Genomic DNA, 21,053 nt, shown 5'->3' on the forward strand with positions numbered 1-21,053 from the left:
CCTTCTTACTAAATTTCATGATTCTACACCAAGGGGAATTACCCTGTAGGTTTTAATTAATTGAGTGTGCTAGTGTCAAAATATGTGACATAAATGGCTGTATCTTTTGATTGCATTGACTTGGAAGCTTAACATTTTTATACCACCAAAGGACTATTGATCTCAGTGGATGACGTAAATTTTGTGGTAATATGACTATCCGTTCCTGAGAAAAGGACTCTTTAATAGATGGAGGGACAGACAGACAGACAGTCAACAAATAATGTTTTCCCGGCCTGGTGTAATTACAAATAAACACTTTTGGCTTTTTCTCTTAACCCGTATTGTGAAATCTTTTTATCTTGCCAAATTTCATGATTCTAGACCAATGGGGAGTGCCCTGTCGGTTTTGATGGCGGATTTGTGAGTGTCAGAATATATGACATAAATGGCCATTTATTTTGGTTGCGGTGACTTAGAAGCTTAGATTTATTACCCTGTAGGTTTTGATGACTGATAAATGAGAAAAGTTGTATAAACTATTCAACAAAACCTTAAAGTAATTCCTGAAATCATCTAACTGTGAGAGAAAATGGAAGATTGTTATTTATGCTTTAGAGAAACTAAATTACAGTATTTTTTTATGAAAATGCAAATTACCCGGGAAAAAAATACAAACACTGCTCGACTAACCATGAAGCTCAGCAAGTAAACAACTCTCATTGAGTTAGTAAAATAGCTTGGGAAATAATTAGTAAAGAAAGTCGGAAAAAGCAGTATCTTGAACATCAAAGCTTAAAGTTAAGAGAAAATAATTAAATAATAAACAGCACAGTAAAGTGTGTAATAAATTCACGGAAAAGTTATGCAAAATTGACACAAATGAAGTACATGACTGGGCATCGGATTTTAACGCTAGGCACTCATTTTTCCCGGTAATCCTGAGAGAGACATCATATCAGTTATCTCAAAATATTAAGCCAAAATATCTTGCAAATGGAATAACATTTCACCCAAGCTGCTAAAGGAATGCAGAAGAGAATTAATTATACCTCTGACGTACCTAATAAATACCTCCCTCTGCCACGGAGAACTCCATGACCTCCTGAAAATTACTGAAATTCTACCGATGCATTAAAATGAACACACAAATGACACAGAAAAGTAAGGACAAATATAAATAACTTCAGAACTTGACAGTGAAAGTAATATCAAATCAGGCCAAGGCATAGTGCATCAAGTAAAATCCTTTGAACAATCTATAAGGGACATTCAAATGAAACTCGGTCACTAGTGTAAAGTAATGTTAACAATTTTATTAACTCAAAAATAGTCGCCAAAATTGTTGGCACATTTATCCCATTGCAACACTAGCCGGTTTATTCCATTCTTGGAGAAGCTAATAGGCAAGCCTGGACCTAGTCACACACTTTGTCAACCGTTGCTAGTTGATGTCTGCGAATAGCTTGTTTTGGAGATAAATAAATGTCGTGTGACTAGGGTCTTCCGTTGGGTAGACCATTCGCTGGGTGCAAGTCTTTCGATTTGATGCCACTTCGGCGACTTGTGCATCGAGTTTTAGAGATCCAAACACAGGTCTGTACGGTGGATGTTCCAGCATTTCCCAGCGAAACTGCTGCAATGTCGTCTTCACCATATTGGCCAGGTGTGGGCGGGCATTATAGTGCAGGAGGATAATGCCATTGGACAACATGCCTTGGCATTTTGACTTGATGGCTCATCTAAGGTTCTGTAAAGTGGCTTGATAATGCTTGATGGTGGTTCCCCGTACCAGTAACTCGACAAGCAGTGGGCCCTTGTGGCCAAAACAGGAGGACGTCATGACCGTACCAGAACTGGTGTGCAAGGCCTTTGATTTCTTTGGAGGTGGTGATGTCACATGTATCCACTGCTTGATCTGACACTTGCTGCAAAATGGTGACACCATGTTTTGTCACCTGTGACAATACGCGACAATAAGCCGTATTCCTCCTCGTGATAACAATGCAGATGACTCAAAGACAACACCATTCGAGTATTGCGCTGTTTGGCATACAGTTGTTGGGGAACCCACTGCATACAGATTTTTTGAAAGTTCAAGTGTTCGATGCATTACGGTGTGGGTGATGCCCATGCTAATACCCAATAACCAATGGATCTCGTCCATGGTGATTCTGTGGTTGTCCAAGACTAAAGCATTCACTTGCGCAATCATTTCCAGTGTGATGACACGATGAGCCTGTCCAGGACGAGCATAATCTTCAAGTGACTTGCGTCCCTCAAGGAATTGTTTGCACCATTCCATAACACTTGAACGACTCGGACTGTACTCACTGTACAAAGCCTTCATCTGTCTATACATTTCATGGCCTCCAACTCCCTCCACTGCCAAAAATCAAATCACTCCTCGTTGTTCCTGCTTACTTACCTGCATGTTTGATAGTGGACGATAACGTGTGTGACCAACTTTTCTTTGGCATGAAACCACACTGGCGCAATGCAACATCAAATGGTGCACATGCATCAGTCTCTCTACCAACTGATGGCGCTACCATAACCACAGTTACATGGTTCCACCTTACGTGTCAGGCAAAGGCACTGACCAGGTTTCACTTGAATGAACCTCATACATGTGGCTTTAGAAAGAGAAATCTACCGTAACAGCAGAAGCAACTTTCATACATAAAATTTTAATCTAATGATATAAAGGACATAAAGTAACAGGCACTTTGAGAGAGATGACTAAATCTTTTGATACTGCAAATCATACCATTTTGTTACATAAATTAGAATAATACAGTATGAGAGGAGTAGCCTTAAAACTTGTTCCTGGTATTTAGAAAACAGGAAACAGTGTGTTAAAGTAACAGAATGAATGATCAGTTCCTAAGAAAGCAGTCTGCAGGGTAATTCAATGTGTTGAGTCTCAGTGAAGCATATTATGAAACTTACTTTCCTTGTGTATTTAAATGATTTAATTGAACTGCAAAAATTCAAAAGTATTGCTGCCAATAGTGGTGAAATCAGTTACATTTTTCTGTCAATTTATCATACATACAGCAAATAACAATGTTTTATGTTACATTCCATCCGGGATTTTTCATGCAGCATGTAAGCTATTTGTAAATAAAGCAAAGATAACAGCAATGCAATTCGTACTTAATTTGCTGTGATTTTTGGGTGTGTGAGCGGTTGTGTGTGTGATAATGTGCACTGTTGCTGGAAAAGGAACTAGTGCTCAAAAGCTATTGTGAATAATTTTTTCTGTTGTCTTCTGCTATGCACTGTTCATCAATCTGCTGTAGTTGAGTAGCTGCCTTTCCCTTATTTTTCATGGTGCACCATTCAGGAATTTCCATTATTGTTCAACTTATAACCAACTATAAATGTTACTGCATTTATACCTTTATTGGCATTCAGCTATACAAATATGCACCAACTATTGAGAAAAATTGTGTACAAATACCTGTTATGGAAGGAGCATACAGAACATATTTGTAAGAAAGTCAGTACAAATATGTGTTTACTGAAGTATGATACCTCAAAGAAAATATATTTCTGATTGGTAAACCTGCATCTGCATTATGGTATCCAGATCTGGGATGGAACACCAGAAGTCTACGCAGATGGACATTTTAGACTACAGAAAATGACAACAAGAATGGTAGTTAAGATAAACAAGAGAGAAACTTGTAGAGATACTTTCAGAAAATATAAAATACTTATTACCTTCACTGTGTTCATCACACAGTCAATCGTGTTTTTGAAAACTAAATTCAGAACATAATATAGTGAACAGTAATTTACTAACTACAAATCATATGGAAGGAAGAATTCACATAATTACAAGTAATAAAAAGGCTGCAGACTACAGGCCACATACAATATGGATAACTCTGTACAATAAACTGCCCTTTGATGTCAAGCAATAGTTGCTTAAGTGCTGTTGTTGAACCTCATGTCTAAGTTATTGTGCCATGTCACAAGTGTTCTGTGTAAACATATTTTTATTAGAATTAATTTGTTTCCTGTAAAGATGTATGCTATTGTTGAGTATTAGTCCATTGTAAAGTCACTTTAGTTCTGACTGCATTTAGATTCAGGTGAAAAACACAAATCAGTGAAAGCAGGACACGTCCCCATGGTTGGCAGCATGAAGAAGTTTAATACTCGCTCCCCACTTCCTTTCTCAAATCTGGTCAAGCTGGTGCCACTACACCCCATTCACCCTTCCAAAATTGTCAACTCTCCACGTGACATCTTATCAAAGTGTCACATGCAAACATAAGATGACTCTTCATTAAAGTTTATACAATGCTATAAATGCGAATGTAATATCTTCCAGAAATTTTGAATAGCGAATTTGGGGAAAAACCTCGTCTTATAGTTGAATAAATATGGTAATTTAAGTACCTTCAAACGGACACCAGGGCGAATTTGGACAGTATGGCTTATTTGCTCTTTGCCACTGCATAGAAAACAAGTGTTACTTATTTTAACGTCCATGCGCCAGTTATTTTAAGCGCAAGATTGCATTTATCGCTTTCCACAACTTTTATTTTGTGTCAATTGTTTCCCTAGGTGAATTGACGAAGTCTCAGTGTTAAAAATCCATGCATTATCGTAAAGTGAAAACTTTCTATTGTTGCGCCGAGTGGGAAGTTATTGTAACCGTAATTGTTGACGCACTCAGTAGCTAACAGCGTTGAGACAATTTCTGTAAAAGTTTGTCGAGTTTCTCGTGCAAGGTTATAAAATAACGACGGTTTTTGTAAAACTGTGTACTGTTTGGGGTGATTTCGGACAATGCCAAGAACTTATAAGAGCAGGAGAGGTGCTACAGTACGGTGCAATTATGACCCGGAACTTTTAGGAAACTGTTCGTGATATTCAGAGTGGTAAATTATCATACAGAAAAATGTGTGATTTGAATGTTATACCTAAATCAACCCTACAGAATAAAGTGCAGGAAGTACATCTGAAAAAAAATTGGCGGACAGCCAGAGATAAATGAAGAAGAAGAAATGTTGAAGCAAGGTATCTTGAGGGCTGCACATTGGGGATTTCCCTTCACTAAAGTGGATATTAGATATTAAGTTAAAGACTACCTTGATAAATCTGGCCGAAAAGAGAAGAAATTTTATAATAATTTGCCAGGAGAAGAATGGGTGCAGTTATGCCTCAAACGACAGCCAGAAGATCTTTCCTTTCGCTTAAGCGAAAATATTAAACGAGCTCGTGCAGAAGTGAACAAAAAGACTGTTAAGATGATTTTCTCCAATATTGAGGCAAAGCTGGAAAAACTCTCACCTAGCAATGTGATCAACTATGATGAAACCAACATGTCAGATGATCCAGGCAAGCAGCAGATAATTACGAAACGAGGGAGTAAGCATGCTGAAAAAGTGATGGACTCATCAAAATCTAGTGTCTCAATAATGATCGCAGCTAGTGCTGATGGTAAACTGCTTCCTTCCTATGTCCTTTACAAATCAGAGCATTTGTGGGACACGTGGCAAGAAGGTGGACCACAAGGAACCTGTTTCAATAGGAACGGAAGTGGATGGTTTGACCCGCCAGTATTTGAAGACTGGTTCTTTACAATCGCTTTGTCCTATTTGAAGAGGCAAAGCGGGCCAACAGTCATGATTGGAGACAACTTATCGAGTCACATGTCTTTGAGTTATTGAAGAGTGTGAGCGGAACAATATTTCATTCATTCTCCTTCCCCCCAATAGCACACACCACCTCCAATCGTTTGATGTAAGTTTCTTGAGGCCAATGAAAGCAGCGTGGCAAGCTGTATTAACTGATTGGAAGAAACACACTCGTGGGACCATTTCCAAGGATGCCTTCCCATCTGTTCTGAAGCAGACAGTGACTAAGATTTCAGCAAACTCCAAGGAAAACATAAAGGGTGGATTTCGCTCCACGGGCCTAATCCCTTTTGATCCAGATTATGTCTTATGAAAATTGCCTGATAATGAGGAGAGCCAGCAAAGCAACGCAGACGCACGGTCTTCCACTTTTGAAGGATTGCTCAAAGAAAAACTTAAAAAAAAAAGTTTATATGCAGTTCAATATCATTTTATGCATCAGCGATGTAACACATAGGTGCACAGCAAAAGTTATTACTCCAGCACATTTTACATTACTTCATGTCATAGTTTTTGCTGCCAGGAATAATGTATCTTCAATGATGCTTCGCATATTAGCCCCTGAAAATGGAATTCTAGTGTTAGATTAGAATTGTAAATTACATTTAATTTTAGCCTCCAGAGCTGATTTCTGTATTGTGTAGGTATATAGAAAATAATTTTGATCCAGCATTTATTTTCCAGGATATTCTGAAGCAAGCAGTGGAAGATAAATTAATTTCAGCAGCTGAACTGCCATATTTTGAAGGTGATTTCTGGCCAAATGTTTTGGAGGAGAGTATAAAAGAACTTGATCAAGAAGAAGAGGAAAAGCGCAAACAAGCAGAAGCTGCAGAGGCTGCTGCCAATGCTGTAAGTGTAAATGCATTGTACATCAGATGAAATAAAATGGTGTAGAATGTGGGGGGGCTAATAATTCTGTTGTTGAAATTCCGTTGTATCTGTATTAAAGTGTTTATTACATCTTATTCTCCATTTGGTGTTTCAGATATTTTCACTGCAAGAAGAAAGTGAAACAGGACCTGATGGCAAAAAGAAAGGTCAAAAAAAGGCTAAAAAATCTAATAAATCTAAAGCCAATCAGCGAAAAAACAGTAAAAAGTCAAATACACCGCAGACCGGAAATGATCTTTCAGCAAAAATTTTTGCTACAATGGAAAAGCATAAAGAAGTTTTCTTCGTAATCAGGCTGCACTCTGCACAATCTGCTGCCAGCTTGGCAGTAAGTAGCAGATTTATTTATTTATTTGTTTATTTTTGTATATGAGAGTTCATTTATTTCAGACATCGGTATATCTAATTTTGTTCTGTTTTCACGTTGCAGCCCATTCAGGATCCTGATCCATTTATAAACTGTGATCTTATGGATGGAAGAGATGCATTCTTAACAATGGCACGTGAACGCCATTATGAATTTTCATCTTTGAGGAGAGCAAAGTTTTCATCTATGTCAATGCTTTATGAACTCCATAACCAAGGACAAGACAGATTTGTATATACTTGCAATAATTGCAAGGGTCATGTAGAAACGCGTTACCATTGCACTGTTTGTGACGTAAGTGCTTCATTATATTGCACAGAGTTGTTGTTTTTTATAACAGATAGTTTCGTCATGCCTAATTCTGTTATTCTCCGTAGGATTTTGACCTGTGTGTTCAGTGCTATGAGAAAGATGGGCATCCTCATAGGATGGAGAAACTTGGCTTGGACTTGGATGATGGTTCCTCTCCTTCAGATCAGAAGCAAGCTAATCCTCAGGTACAATTACATACTAGCTTAGTTTTTTGTTAAGTAGTGTAAAAAATTCCGAGGGAGCCTTCCTGCAAAAGCTTTCTTTGCTGTGTTAAACAAAACAATGTACCTGTAAATACAAGTAGCATTGTGAATGTTGATACTTAAAACTTAATGTTTTCAAACTTCCCCGCCACCTCTGCTCCCCAGTAAGGAAAGTTGTTCAACTGTTATTTATGACCGGAGAGAAAGCTGATAGAATTCTTTTTACTTTCTTGAATTTATTTTACTGAAGAAAAGAAAGTTGGCCTTTTTTTCTTTGTTATGACACTGAATACTTAAAGCAAACAATGGAAGTCCAGGGTGGAATAGCAAGAATATTATAAAAAGGTGATTGCTGCTCATCATATAGAGGGGACGTTGAGTCGCAGACAGGCACAACAAAAAGACTACTATACATTTTAACTTTTGGAAAGAGGTCTTTTGGCCAAAAGCTACAATGTATTACAGCATTTTCATTATGCCTGTCTGCAAGTCACTGTGTCCTCCATATGGTGAGTAGCAATTTACACTTTTCATGATATTGTTGATTGTTTAAAGCGGTTACACTAATGACAAAATGAGTCTTAACATAACTGTGTGTCTTTCAGGCTCTTGCCTCTTTTTTTTTTCTTGGTGTGATTCATCTTCTTACATGAAATTAAGGGTAAAACCAGAAAGCTAAACAAAAAACAATTTCTTCTCATGGAAACAAAATAAGTGAAACAGTCCCTGTAGAGAGCATCATGACATAAGTTTGGTTCTGTCCAGCGAATTTAACACTAAATAAATTTCTAAATTCTCTTCGTCTTTAGGTGGGAAAACAATCAGCAAGCCACTTAATTCTGTTGCCACAGATCTCTAAATTATGTATTGAAAGTATGAGTGTTTAATACTTGTCAGCAGTTCTTTATAAGGCACATTAATGTGCTACTGTCTCAGAAAAAATTGTAGATATTATTCACTGTAAAGAGCCTTAAGCAGATATCTTTTATTCGAACTGTGATGGTTGTAGTAATGAGAAATCCTTGTTTTAAATAAGAATATGTAGTACTCAGTAACCTCTCTGAGAGGCTGTGGAGCTGCACAGATCTTAGTACTGAGTTTCTTTTTCATGTCCTTCATAGAAATGTCATTTCAGATTGAATTTTTTTGTATCTTATATAATTGGGTTTGAGTGATTTCATGAACACCCATGTCCGCCTGCTTAGCTGGGTGGTAATGTGCTTGCCTCCCATGCACTGGGCTCAGTTTCGATTCCCAGCCAGGTTGGAGATTTTCTCCGCTCATGGACTGGGTGTTGTGTTGTCCTCATCATCATTTCATCCTCATCATCGGCCACAAGTCGCCCAATATGGTGCCGACTGAAATAAGACTTGCACTTGGCGGACGAACGCGAATGAGACAATCTGGCCAACAATGCCATACGATCATTTCATTTCATTTAATGAACACGCATGAAAGCCTTTTGCATACCTATGTCCCAAGTGATGTAAAGTAAGAAGTCACTTGGAATTTATGGTAAAAGAAGACTTTGTGTAAAAATGAAGTATCGGAGTCTACAGTGTCTACTTGCATCATCATTGACTCCCGTCTCACGTGACCTTCATTGCTTCAGATGCAGGAGCATGATAAGAATAGTCAGATAACAGTTTTGCATGTTTTTGATTTGAATGTTAAAATAGTTCATTTTAATCAAGGGTTGTCCATTGAAACTCATTTCAATCTTTTGCGTCTGAAATGAAGAGATTGACTGTCAGTTCGCACATCATATGTATCAGTACTTAAAGAGCCGAAACAAAGATTATGTGACTTACCAAATGAAAGTGCTGGCAGGTCGACAGACACACAAACAAACACAAACATGCACACAGAATTCAAGCTTTCGCAACAAATTGTGGCCTCATCAGGAAAGAGGAAAGCAGAGGGAAAGACGAAAGGATGTGGGTTTTAAGGGAGAGGGTAAGGAGTCATTCCAATCCCGGGAGCGGAAAGACTTACCTTAGGGGGAAAAAAGGACGGGTATACACTAGCGCGCGCGCGCGCACACACACACACACACACACACACACACACACACACACACACACATATCCATCCACACATGGATGTGGATGGATATGTGTGTGTGTGTGTGTGTGTGTGCTAGTGTATACCTGTCCTTTTTTCCCCCTAAGGTAAGTCTTTCTGCTCCCGGGATTGGAATGACTCCTTACCCTCTCCCTTAAAACCCACATCCTTTCGTCTTTCCCTCTCCTTCCCTCTTTCCTGATGAGGCAACAGTTTGTTGCAAAATCTTGAATTCTGTGTGTATGTTTGTGTTTGTTTGTGTGTCTGTCGACCTGCCAGCACTTTCATTTGGTAAGTCACATCATCTTTGTTTTTAGATATATTTTTCCTACGTGGAATGTTTCCCTCTATTATAACCAAATCATATATATTAAAAAACAAAGATGCTGTGACTTGCCAAACGAGAAAGCACTGGTAGATAGACACAATAAAAAACACACAAATTTCAAGCTTTTGCAACCCCCGGTTGCTTCATCAGGAAAGAGGGAAGGAGAGGTAAAGACGAAAGGATGTGGGTTTTAAGGGAGAGGGTAAGGAGTCATTCCAATCCCGGGAGTGGAAAGACTTACCTTAGGGGGAAAAAGGGACAGGTATACACTCGCGCGCGCGCGCGCGCGCACACACACACACACACACACACACACACACACACACACACACATGGGTCTGACTGATGGAGACTGAGAGTTTACCTGTAATCATTTGTAACACAATTGGTTAAAATGCTTTTTCTGGGAGGGTTTACTTGTTCCTTGCTCAGCATCTACTGTATACGTTTTTATTGACCACAGAAAACTACCATGAGACTTCACTGTTTTTTTATTCAATTGGGACACAAAAGTTAAATTTACAAATTATTAATACTATTCATTGTTAGAACCTCATAATTATTGCACTTCCCTGCACAACATTCACATTTTTACATGTTTTCAACATGGCTATGACGTTACTCTGTAATAATGTGTTCAAATTCAGACTTAATTCGCATTAATTCTTATTTGGAATTACTCTCAGGGCTCTGAATGAAACCACTTACCTACGCATATTATGTTCCTGCAGTTCTTCTTGTGTCATATTCTTCTCACCACATACCAAAGTAAGGGAAAAAGAAATTCTGTGCGACACATGTTTAGAAACCTGCTTCGGTATCCAAAATAGTGCATTTTGTTTGGGTTTTGTGTGTGTTGTTACTGTATGCAGATAATGCAAAGGTGATTTGAGGCTGGTAACCTGCTTTTGTACTTCAGTATTAGTTTAAAGTTTTAATATTGTCAACAATTTCTGAGCCCCAATGTTTCATCAAGGATATTGGGCACACTGAGCAGTGAGAGTGTGAGGGGAGGACTTTCGATTTGAGAGGATAGACTGAATGACTAATTCATAGATAACTGTTGAGATTGAGGACTTTGACAATAGTGTAGTTTGTGACATGATGATTCAGACTTGACTGACCAAGACAGAATGGAAGAAACTCAATAGCAGTGTAGGAAACAGCAGATGTGGTATGATAGTGACACACATTCATTTTGTTCACTTCGTAGCAAGAATCACTGATACATAGATTTTTTTAATCTGAGCAAAAGAGCAGGATTCTGATATATTGTGACAGACAAGAATGTTGGAACTCCGAATTGGCTAAATATCCACTTTGATTAGTAGTGAGAAGCAATTTGTTTTTAAAATGGCAATACAAAGCAGTTTTTAAATCTGATCACTACCTACTTCCAGTATTACAGTGATGGGTCTAAAAAAACTTAAAAATACTTGTAAATTGTCAGCATGTAGCATTGTTTACATGTGGCAGTGTAATGTGAATGTAAAGTGACTGGTTTCACATTGTTATGATTCAAGGTTCAAATCATTCATTTAACTTGAAACCAACACTAGTGTGTGTGTGTGTGTGTGTGTGTGTGTGTGTGTGTGTGAGAGAGAGTGGGGGGGGGGGGGGGGGGGAGTGTTCCAAATGTGGTGATTGCTCAGAGTGGGTGGTTTATCCTTTGCCAATAATCAACCATCCACACAATTTTCACTTACATTTTCTATGCTTTACTTTCTCTTTTAAATACAGCAGTGGCCATCAGTATTTGAGAATAAGCATGAGGTTCACTCCATACAATTTCTAGTGTGATCTTCCTGAGTGTATTGTATTTTCCTAAACTTGGGGTCGTCTGTGTCCTGTATCACTGTGTCACAGAACTAAAAAAAAAAATTATGATTGAAAATTCTGGGTAGAGTACAAACAGAGATGTGAATAAAGGTAGCTGTTTATCACGTAGAAGCAATTTTTAATAATAAATAGGTACTGAAACTGGAAGCTCAACATTTTAACCTGTTGTTGATGTTATCTGTTGTTCGTCACTTTTCTGCTGTAAAATGGTGCTTTTTATCACTATTTATGTTAAACAATAATTGATTGAAGAAATTTATGAAAGTTATTTGATACTTTTGAAACTCTGCATTGAACAGTGAGAGAAATTTCCTCAACTATCAGTTTTATTGTGACTCTGTTTCATGATAACGTAAATTTTTTTTTCGTTATTTAGTAGGGAGTAGCTGAAATATCAAAAAAAGCCTAGCACTGGAATATGGTATATTTACCTTTGATATAAATTTGTAAGTGATATTTGATTTGTAAGCTTAATATTTTCATGTGTTAGTTGATTAAGAGGCTCATTGAAGAGCAGAGATAAACAATTAAATATTTTCTTGAGCTGTGAAGGTAATACTTTTGTTGGAGGGGGGTGGGATGGGTGGGTAGGACACCCCACACTGAATTTCCACAAAGTAGCTGTAGGGTGGCAGAAATAGTTGGGCACAGATATAGTTTTCAGTCACATGGAAGAATTGTGTGGGCAGGGAATACAGTTTCATTCTGTTTGCATTAACATTTGAGACATAAGACATAACAATTTAACTTTACAGGAGGCGCGAAAACTTTCAATACAGCGTTGCATCCAATCATTAGTACATGCATGCCAGTGCCGTGATGCCAACTGTCGCCTGCCCAGCTGTCAGAAGATGAAGAGAGTTGTGCAGCATACAAAGATATGTAAAAGGAAGACAAATGGTGGCTGCCCCATATGTAAACAGCTTATTGCACTTTGCTGTTACCATGCAAAGCATTGCCAGGTAAATACATTTTTGAAATAATATTCCATTGAAGCAGGATGTGGTCTGCAATTGGTTCTGTTAAATTTGTGACAATATGGAAATAGTTGAAATTAAATTTAGTGAGATATGTTATCAGGAAAACCCAAGTCTACAAATTAATTAATGATAATTAATTGTTGTCCCATTACTTTTATATACTTCTTGTGACTGGCCAGGTCAGTCACAAGAAGCATCTAACACAAAAAGAACAGAATAGCAAAGGTACAACATTTTATTAATTACAATAATTTTGGTATGGGGATTCATTGCTCCTGTGAGTATTACTTGACGTTAAATCCTGAGCTTTATAGGGTCATGGCTTATGATGTCATGCTGCCAAGTACCTAGGGCTTCCCCTAAACGTCCCACTCAGCAAGTTGTTCATTTCCAGTTGTGAAAATGACTGCAATGCAGATGCAGTATATTTGAGTTAGTGCCGTATTTGTTGTGCAATATGTGTGTGTTTGGGACTGGTCCTGTTCAGTTTTCTCCCGTATATTAATAGAGTAGATGTTAGTTTTGCTAAAACAGTACGACAGTTTTAAAAAAGAAATACTCAAGAAAGATGCCTCTAAAAACGAAATAATTCCCGAGCACTCTTAAGTACAAAAGACTTTGCACAATCCTAGCTGAATGAGTAAGACTGAAGTCTCATGAAAGAAGAGTCACAGGTCCAAACCATCATTACAGCTTCTTTCTCTCTCTCTCTCTCTCTCCCCCCCCTTCCCCCCCCCCCCTCTCTCTTCCACCACCACCCCAAGTGAAATTCATAATAAACAAATATTGAACCATAATTTTCTAATGAAAATAATGTAATTTTATGTTTAGTGATGTCTCACATGAAATAAATTAAAATTTGGTACAGTCATGGGAAATGACTTAATCAATAATAATCCAGAATAAATTTTGACTGCAGCAGAGTTCGCACTGAAATGAAAGTTTTGTCACAGATTCAGACCAGATTAATGTGCCAGGAAGTTTCATTGATAATACTGGTGCATTTCTCCACAGAACGAAGACATTAGTGGGCATTAGCAGTAAATAGAGGTTATATAGGATACCCAGGAGAAAATGCATTTCCAGCTGACCATCAGATCTTTGTGTGAATACAGTCCAACCTTTTGAATTTTTTACGTACTAGAATCCAATAGATGAGTTCTGAAGGGATGCCCCCACAACATTACATCTTTTACACTATCTTTAACTCCATGTACTATTAGCATAAATTGTGCTAGGGAGATATGTTGTTAATCCAGTAAGCATATAATAGCCCGCAACTCGTTTACTAGCACATTTTCTGAAATTTCTTGCCTCAGTGCAAGAGTTATAATAGTAGAGTTTGGCATTCTGCTATCATACGTACATATGTGCTGCTGCCAAGGCAGAAACATGGCTCCTGTACAGTAGCAGTGTTGGCCACTCACTCTTTAAATGACTCGCTGAATGTGACGTCTAGTGGCAGGACTAGATACCTGTGGCCCAACGGCATGAGCCGTGATGGTAGAAAGCTCAGGATTTACCATCAGGTGCAGATTAGCACTACACTTCTCCTACAAACACATGATGCAGCTGTAACACTTTCATTGTATCCACCGAGCGAGGTGGCGCAGTGGTTAGCACACTGGACTCGCATTCGGGAGGACGACGGTTCAATCCCGTCTCCGGCCATACTGATTTAGGTTTTCCGTGATTTCCCTAAATCGCTTCAGGCAAATGCCGGGATGGTTCCTTTGAAAGGGCACGGCCGATTTCCTTCCCCATCCTTCCCTCACCCGAGCTTGCGCTCCGTCTCTAATGACCTCGTTGTCGACGGGACGTTAAACACTAATATCCTCCTCCTCATTGTATCCACCATTACCTTGTGTTAGCAAACAACCAGGTCCAGAAGTACAATGTTTTGGGGAAACTTCTTTAATAATTAAAGAAAGATGGTATTTTGCTACAGGTTATTATAGACCAGTAATGGACAACTCTTGGTGACCTGTGGGCCTGATTCACATACGTACTTAAGATTGTGGGCCATCTTGTCACAGGACATGATAGCAGTCCTAGTCTATTCAAAACTGTAGCATCCTTCATGTTAGTGTTTATGGGGTAACACCATTATATGAAGGGCACCCCTTACCTGACACACCAGGCCAACAAATTATGCCTAAAAGCACTTGCTTTTGTGAGTATATTCCTTTTTAGTTGGCCTGGAATTTCTTCTGCAAACCAGACTGAAACTAATTGAGAGCTGGATGTGACCCACGGGCCGCAGGTTGTTCACTGAGTGATAGATGTATACTTTTATGACTTTCCAAATCAGTTGTTTCCTTTATCTCTCATTCCCCCTTCCTCCCCACTTTTGCTCAAGTTCCTCCTTTATGTACTCTCACTACAAGCCATGGAATCACTAATTATTTGCTTTTGTTTTCAATTTCTTTCTCTAGTTTATTCTTAAATGTAAACTTATTCCTGACACACCTTACATTGTATGGGTCACCAAGAAATCTATTCTTCTTAGTATATCCTCACCCCACACCCCCTTCCCGGCATATTTTCCCCATATTCAGTCTACTACTAATTAACTGAAACACTTGCCACAGTGATTTGTAGTTCTGAATAATAGCTATAATAGTCAATAATAATAATAATAATAGAAAAGACTCTTCTACTTGCTGTTCCTTTTTCATTAATTGAGAGTAAAGCATAGTAAAGCATACTTGGAGACTATTGGGAAAATGTGAGATATTGATACAAAATATGGTATTGTGGGGATGTAAGAGAGAGGCTGGAGGGCATTTTAAACAATTCACAGGTTTGCGTTGTATAAAAAATCTTTTTTCTGCCAAGTTTTGAGCTCTTTAGACAGTATTTCAACAAACCTGTAAAAATGCACATTTGGCAGTACCTGTATAAATGCTTGTTTGGAGCATTTTGACACAGGTATTAATTTTGAAGCCAACACACATGTAATTTGCCTCTGCTGCTGAAAACATTTTCACAAATACTAATGGAAAAATCTTTCTTGTGCATGTTTCTTTTACCTAATGTTGAAAACTCCAATATACATGAACACAAGTTCAGAGAATTACAGTAGAAAGCTTCAACAAAACAAACAAGTCTTACAGCACATTCATGAGGAGTAACGTTTTGTCATTAGTATAAATTATTTCTCTCTCTTAAATTGACCAGTTACTGAGATTTTTATTGTATTTGATTCTCAAGACAAACTTTTTACATTATAATGAAAGAAACAGTAGTTAAATATCTTTAAAAGCTATAGTACTTGTAATTAATCTTCGCAGGAAACAAAATGTCCGGTGCCATTCTGTTTGAACATCAAACATAAGCTGAAGCAGCAGCAACTCCAGCAAAGATTGCAGCAAGCACATCTGTTACGAAGGCGCATGGCAGCAATGAACACTAGGACAACATTACCTGTTGGTCCACTACCAGGTAGTTCAGGGGCAGCAGGGGTGCTTGGTGCTGGTGGTGCAGGTTCAGCAGTTAGTCCAGTGGGTGTTCTTGGGCCAGCAACATCAGGTGCTGGCATGGTAGTTGGTTTGCAGCCTCCACATCAACCAGGCATTGGTTTGAAACCAGGTGCACAGACTCCCAATGCCAATGTCCTGCAGGTTGTAAAACAGGTAAGCTATAATGAATAACCCCAATTTTCTTCATCCTTTCTTTTTTTTATTATTAAAAAATAGAAAACTTATAATTTGCATACCTATGTCACTTTTTGTTTCTACTGCTCGAAGTTATCCATGATGTATACCAAATCAAATGCAAATTAACTTTTTGTTTGGGTTACGGGTATATATTTTAAGTATAAAAGATTGTTACTTGAAGGTGTGTTCTAACTATAGGTCCAAGAAGAGGCTGCAAGACAACAGGCACCTCATGCTCAAGTTGGGTATGGGAAAGGAAATCCTCCAGGTGTTGTCACTCAGGCAATGGCTCAAGTTATGCCACCTCCTCAGATACAAAGAGCTATGGGTCAAATGGGTCCTAACCCCGCTACTCACCTTATGCCTATGGATCAATGGACTCCAAGGTATTTTTTTTATAATTTTTTTATTCGTAATGAAATAATTCTGTTGCATCAACAAACTTAAATCCCAAATGCATGGTTAATGTTTTCTGTTATGAATTTCTTTACTCAAGCAATGTAATGTTCATTTTACAGCTGAAACCTGTTACTAATTATTATTCCAGTACAAATTATTATATTGCTTACATAAATAGTTGTTTGCAGAGGCAAGTAACAGCAAATCCAATTGTTATGTAGTTGTAGCTGTAGTAGTAGTAGTTGTTGTTGTTGTAATGATGATGATGATGATGATGATGATAAATTGGACAGAAATTTATTGATGGCATGTTGCCGATATTTTGAAACGGTTCATAAAGGTTAACTGTATTTGAGGTGTGTGTGTGTGTGTGTGTGTGTGTGTGTGTGTGTCCAGTTGTAAAGCTTATTATGCCCCGTCTGTCCAAAAAGTTGGGAAACTTGAGTAATAAAAAAAAAATAGAGAAGAGTGAAGATGGTGCTTTAAATGCTTCAGGTGTTCTACATAATCTCGTTCCACTTCAGTGCAATATGCAGACCATTCGTACAGCCATGTGAAACTTCACAAAATTTGACTTGTAGGACATCCCCAACTGAGAGGTGTGATTAATAGAATGACATGCTTCAGTTTTAACAACAGTTTATTCAATCCATGAGCAATTTTGGGAAGTTAAAATCCCATTTCATGTTATATGAAAAGAAACTGTAACATACAGAAGAGGGGGAGAGAAATCTAACAACATATCTGGAAAAACTATAGCAAACGCTCCAAGCTACTGCATCTTGGGCAGGACTAGAAAAAAATAACGAGCAGAGGACATGACAACCTAAAAATGTAACATTCAAAAGGGCAGGATGAAAGAAATTGGAACCAAAACCAAACCTGTACTTACATTGTCCACCATCGAGCAGCCGCGCTATGGACAGCAGGAAAGACAGAGCAGAATGCCACATTTTAGGTCTAGAGATGCGCAGAGGTGCAGGTACAAACATTGTGTGCAAGAAAGTAGACTGAAATTGGTATTAACAAAGATATGGTAAATCGGGGCAGACTGATCCTAGTGGTTACAATACTTTTAATTAAAAGGATAATAAAACTTAGGGCCGCTGTGACCAAGCAGTTCTAGGCGCTTCAGTCCAGAACCGCACTGCTGCTACGGTCACAGGTTCGAATCCTGCCTCAGGCATGGATGTGTGTGATGTCATTAGGTTAGTTAGGTTTAAGTAGTTCTAAGTCTAGGGAACTGATGACCTCAGATGTTAAGTCCCATAGTGCTTAGAGCCAATTGAACCATTTTAACCTTTTTCTGAATAAAACTTAAACAAGCTGTGATTGACCATCAAGGTAGGTAACTCACAGAGATGTAAAAATGTGTGGTGTATTGGGTAACAAGGCAATGGTACACACACAAAATGAGTAAACAGGGGATAAACCATGATAAAAAGTAGTAGTAACAAAATACCAAGTAAATCGTCGTAACATATCTAGGATACGTTATGGGCTCAAGTGACATAAAATAAAATGTATTAAAACTATAATTTGAAAAAAATCTAAAATGTAAGTGTAGCAGTGTGAGCAGCAAAATAACAAACAACATGATCAGGCTGAGTGCTTTGCTTTATACGAAGGAGTAATGATAATGGAAAGGAGGTTAAGAGGCAAAACAGACGAATGGGTGCTTAGAAAAATAGCCCTGAACGTGTAATATATTATTTAACGAAAACACAAATTACAACACCGCTTGTTCATTTAGTGTACGTAGTGATTTTTGGTTCAATTTACATAAAATTTCAATTTTCCGTAAATTGAGGACACGACCTTCCAGCTGTAGATGGAGGATACAAGTTATTATTTATGTCTGGGATAGAGTGTTTATATGCTCTGAGGTGGTTAGTTAATGCAGATCTTGAATTAAGTAAGGCCTGATGTTCTTTGAACCAAATAACGAATATACACACCATTTGTCCAAGATAAAAGCATTGGCAGTATCACAACTACTCTGGTAAACACTTGGCAATGTGTGGGATTTGAACCAGAATCCACTATATACACTAAGTGAGCAAACATTAGATTTCGGCACACACACACACACACACACACACACACACACATAAGCAAGAACACCTCACACACATGACCACTACCTTCGGCAGCTCTGATTAGAATTACATTTTAGACTTTGTTTTTTAATAATGGCTTTTAAACATTTGATTTTACATCACTTTAGCCTATTGTGTATCCTACATATATTATGATGATTTGCTTAGTATAATTTTTATTACCATTTTATTTTATCACTGTTTATTGCAGTTTTTTATCCCCTGTTCATCCATTTTGTGTATGTACCATTCGCCTTGTTGCTTAATAAATCACATATTTGTACATGTCTGTGAGTTACCTAACTTGACGGTCTACTACAGCTTGTTTATCTTTTATTATCCTTTTAATCGACACATTGCAATAGCTCAGGTAAGTCAGTTCTGATTTACCATATCTTTGCTAATACCAATGTCAGTTAATTTCCTCTCGTGCATTGTTCATGGTCCTCTGCTCAGTCCTAGCAGCTTCCATAGTGTGCTCGATGGTGGACTTTTAATTTTGTCTTACCCTTCTGTTCATTACATTTTGAGGACCTGTTTCATTATTAGGCCCTCTTCTCTCTCTCTCTCTCTCTCTCTCTCTCTCTCTCTCTCACTCTCAGTCCACCCAAAATGCAGTAACTTGGAGACTTCACACTGAGTGGCCTGAGGGTTTGTTATGCATATTGAACAAGTACAGTATGTGAGTCACTTTGTTTCCTAAGTTTATTCTCCTGTTTTTTCCAGGGATGTTACACTATATTTCCCCACTCCTCTACTTCAGTATGTTACAGATTTTACTACACACACCTGTAGCTGGGATTTTAACATCCCAAAACCTGTCGTGGATTGATTAAATAATTATTACAACTGATGTGAATGGCATTCTATTAATCATGTAAAATTGTTAAAAAAAAGTCTTTCTTTGGGATGGTATTCAACCTGTGTGTCATATTCACACCTTCTTAGAGATGTTGTTGAACTTGTGCATCACATTCCCACCTTCAGTCTTGGTGAACAATCAAGAGACCTATTTTACATTTTTGTCATTTTGTGATCGGTTTGTATCGATAACTTGAAGTCTCATCATCTGTGATTGTTTTTCCCAGAAACGAATTGTATTTGTTTTTCATTTCAATTAGCTCCACACATCATTTTTGTTTGAAAGCCATGGTGTGTGTGACAGCCTGTGTGCTGGCTGAACACACAGTCATTAAAATCTTTCACCTCCCACTACACACACAACAGGTCAATGAACTCGGACCCGTGCGCTTTACAAGAGCTGCTTCATAGGGTGGCCCTGATATTTTGCACAAGGTCTATTTATGACACATGCTTTCATACTGATAGTGCACAAACCCTGATGTATGCCTGTCTACCACCACAGTCAGCCATACTAGTTGTGAACATAAAAGTTTCTTGCAGCTGTTGTTGTAGTCGAACGAAAGTGGTATGTGTCAGTCTCGGGCAATCCAGATACGTTCTCACGGAAAATAGGATAGTCTATGTAATTTTAAATGTGTCTATTGGCAGTTTTGACATTTCTGCTGAAGGTGAAGAAATACCATTATTTTGCATAACTTGCGTTTTTTTCCCCACAGCATTACACCACCATGTAACAAGATATTATCATTCAGTCTATGATCACTTGCATGGCAAATACATGGTACAGTTTCATTGTCATGCTAGACTCGAAGCGTTCTTAAAACATAACATTATTTACTCAACCTCCTTTTGTTGTTTGCTTCTTAAATAATAATCTATCCAAACTCGTATAAAGTTTGTGTAAGATATTTGTTAAGTGCTATAGCTTCCCTAATTCTTTGAATACATTGCTTCTGTACTTTGTTCTTACTTCTCTAAAACTCATCCATAAAACTTCTGTCTCATAAAAACTGAGGTATTGCCAGCAGGGTACACAGTAACCATTTAATGTACAGATAAACCATCACATGGAGTCAGTTTTTTTTGTTTATTACATGTACTTGATTGTTCAGTGAGAGGGACACCGGGCAAAGGCAGTAAAATCTCAGATCTCCAACTTCAACCAGTCTCTCTTCCTGTAATTTTTACTTATGTGGCAAGTAGAAGGGCCAAGTATTCTCAAATAATCCCCACTGACTGGAAGAACTGCAACAGAAAATCAAAAACACTATAACTGCCATTTCTTAGGCATACATGATGTGACACTGATAACATTAGCATTGAGTGCCAGTAAGCTCAAACACACATGCTAACATGATATGGGTCTCTCACAGACTATACACAGTGCTGCATTAATTCCACTGACCGTT

The 21,053-nt window shown here is 38.1% G+C and overlaps 1 protein-coding gene across 1 annotated transcript in view; it reads left to right on the forward strand.

The window, feature by feature from the left end:
- The window catches only part of LOC126252037 (CREB-binding protein-like), a 164,642-nt gene that overhangs the window by 138,631 nt on the left and 4,958 nt on the right, over window positions 1-21,053 (forward strand). The window contains exons 24-30 of the mRNA XM_049952826.1: window positions 6,321-6,488; window positions 6,625-6,858; window positions 6,961-7,191; window positions 7,275-7,394; window positions 12,399-12,605; window positions 15,917-16,258; window positions 16,481-16,668. Coding sequence (XP_049808783.1) covers window positions 6,321-6,488; window positions 6,625-6,858; window positions 6,961-7,191; window positions 7,275-7,394; window positions 12,399-12,605; window positions 15,917-16,258; window positions 16,481-16,668 — 1,490 coding nt within the window. The remainder of the gene's footprint in view (window positions 1-6,320; window positions 6,489-6,624; window positions 6,859-6,960; window positions 7,192-7,274; window positions 7,395-12,398; window positions 12,606-15,916; window positions 16,259-16,480; window positions 16,669-21,053) is intronic.

This window comes from Schistocerca nitens, chromosome 4 (genome assembly GCF_023898315.1).
Source record: "Schistocerca nitens isolate TAMUIC-IGC-003100 chromosome 4, iqSchNite1.1, whole genome shotgun sequence".
Classification (NCBI taxonomy): Eukaryota; Metazoa; Arthropoda; class Insecta; order Orthoptera; family Acrididae; genus Schistocerca; species Schistocerca nitens.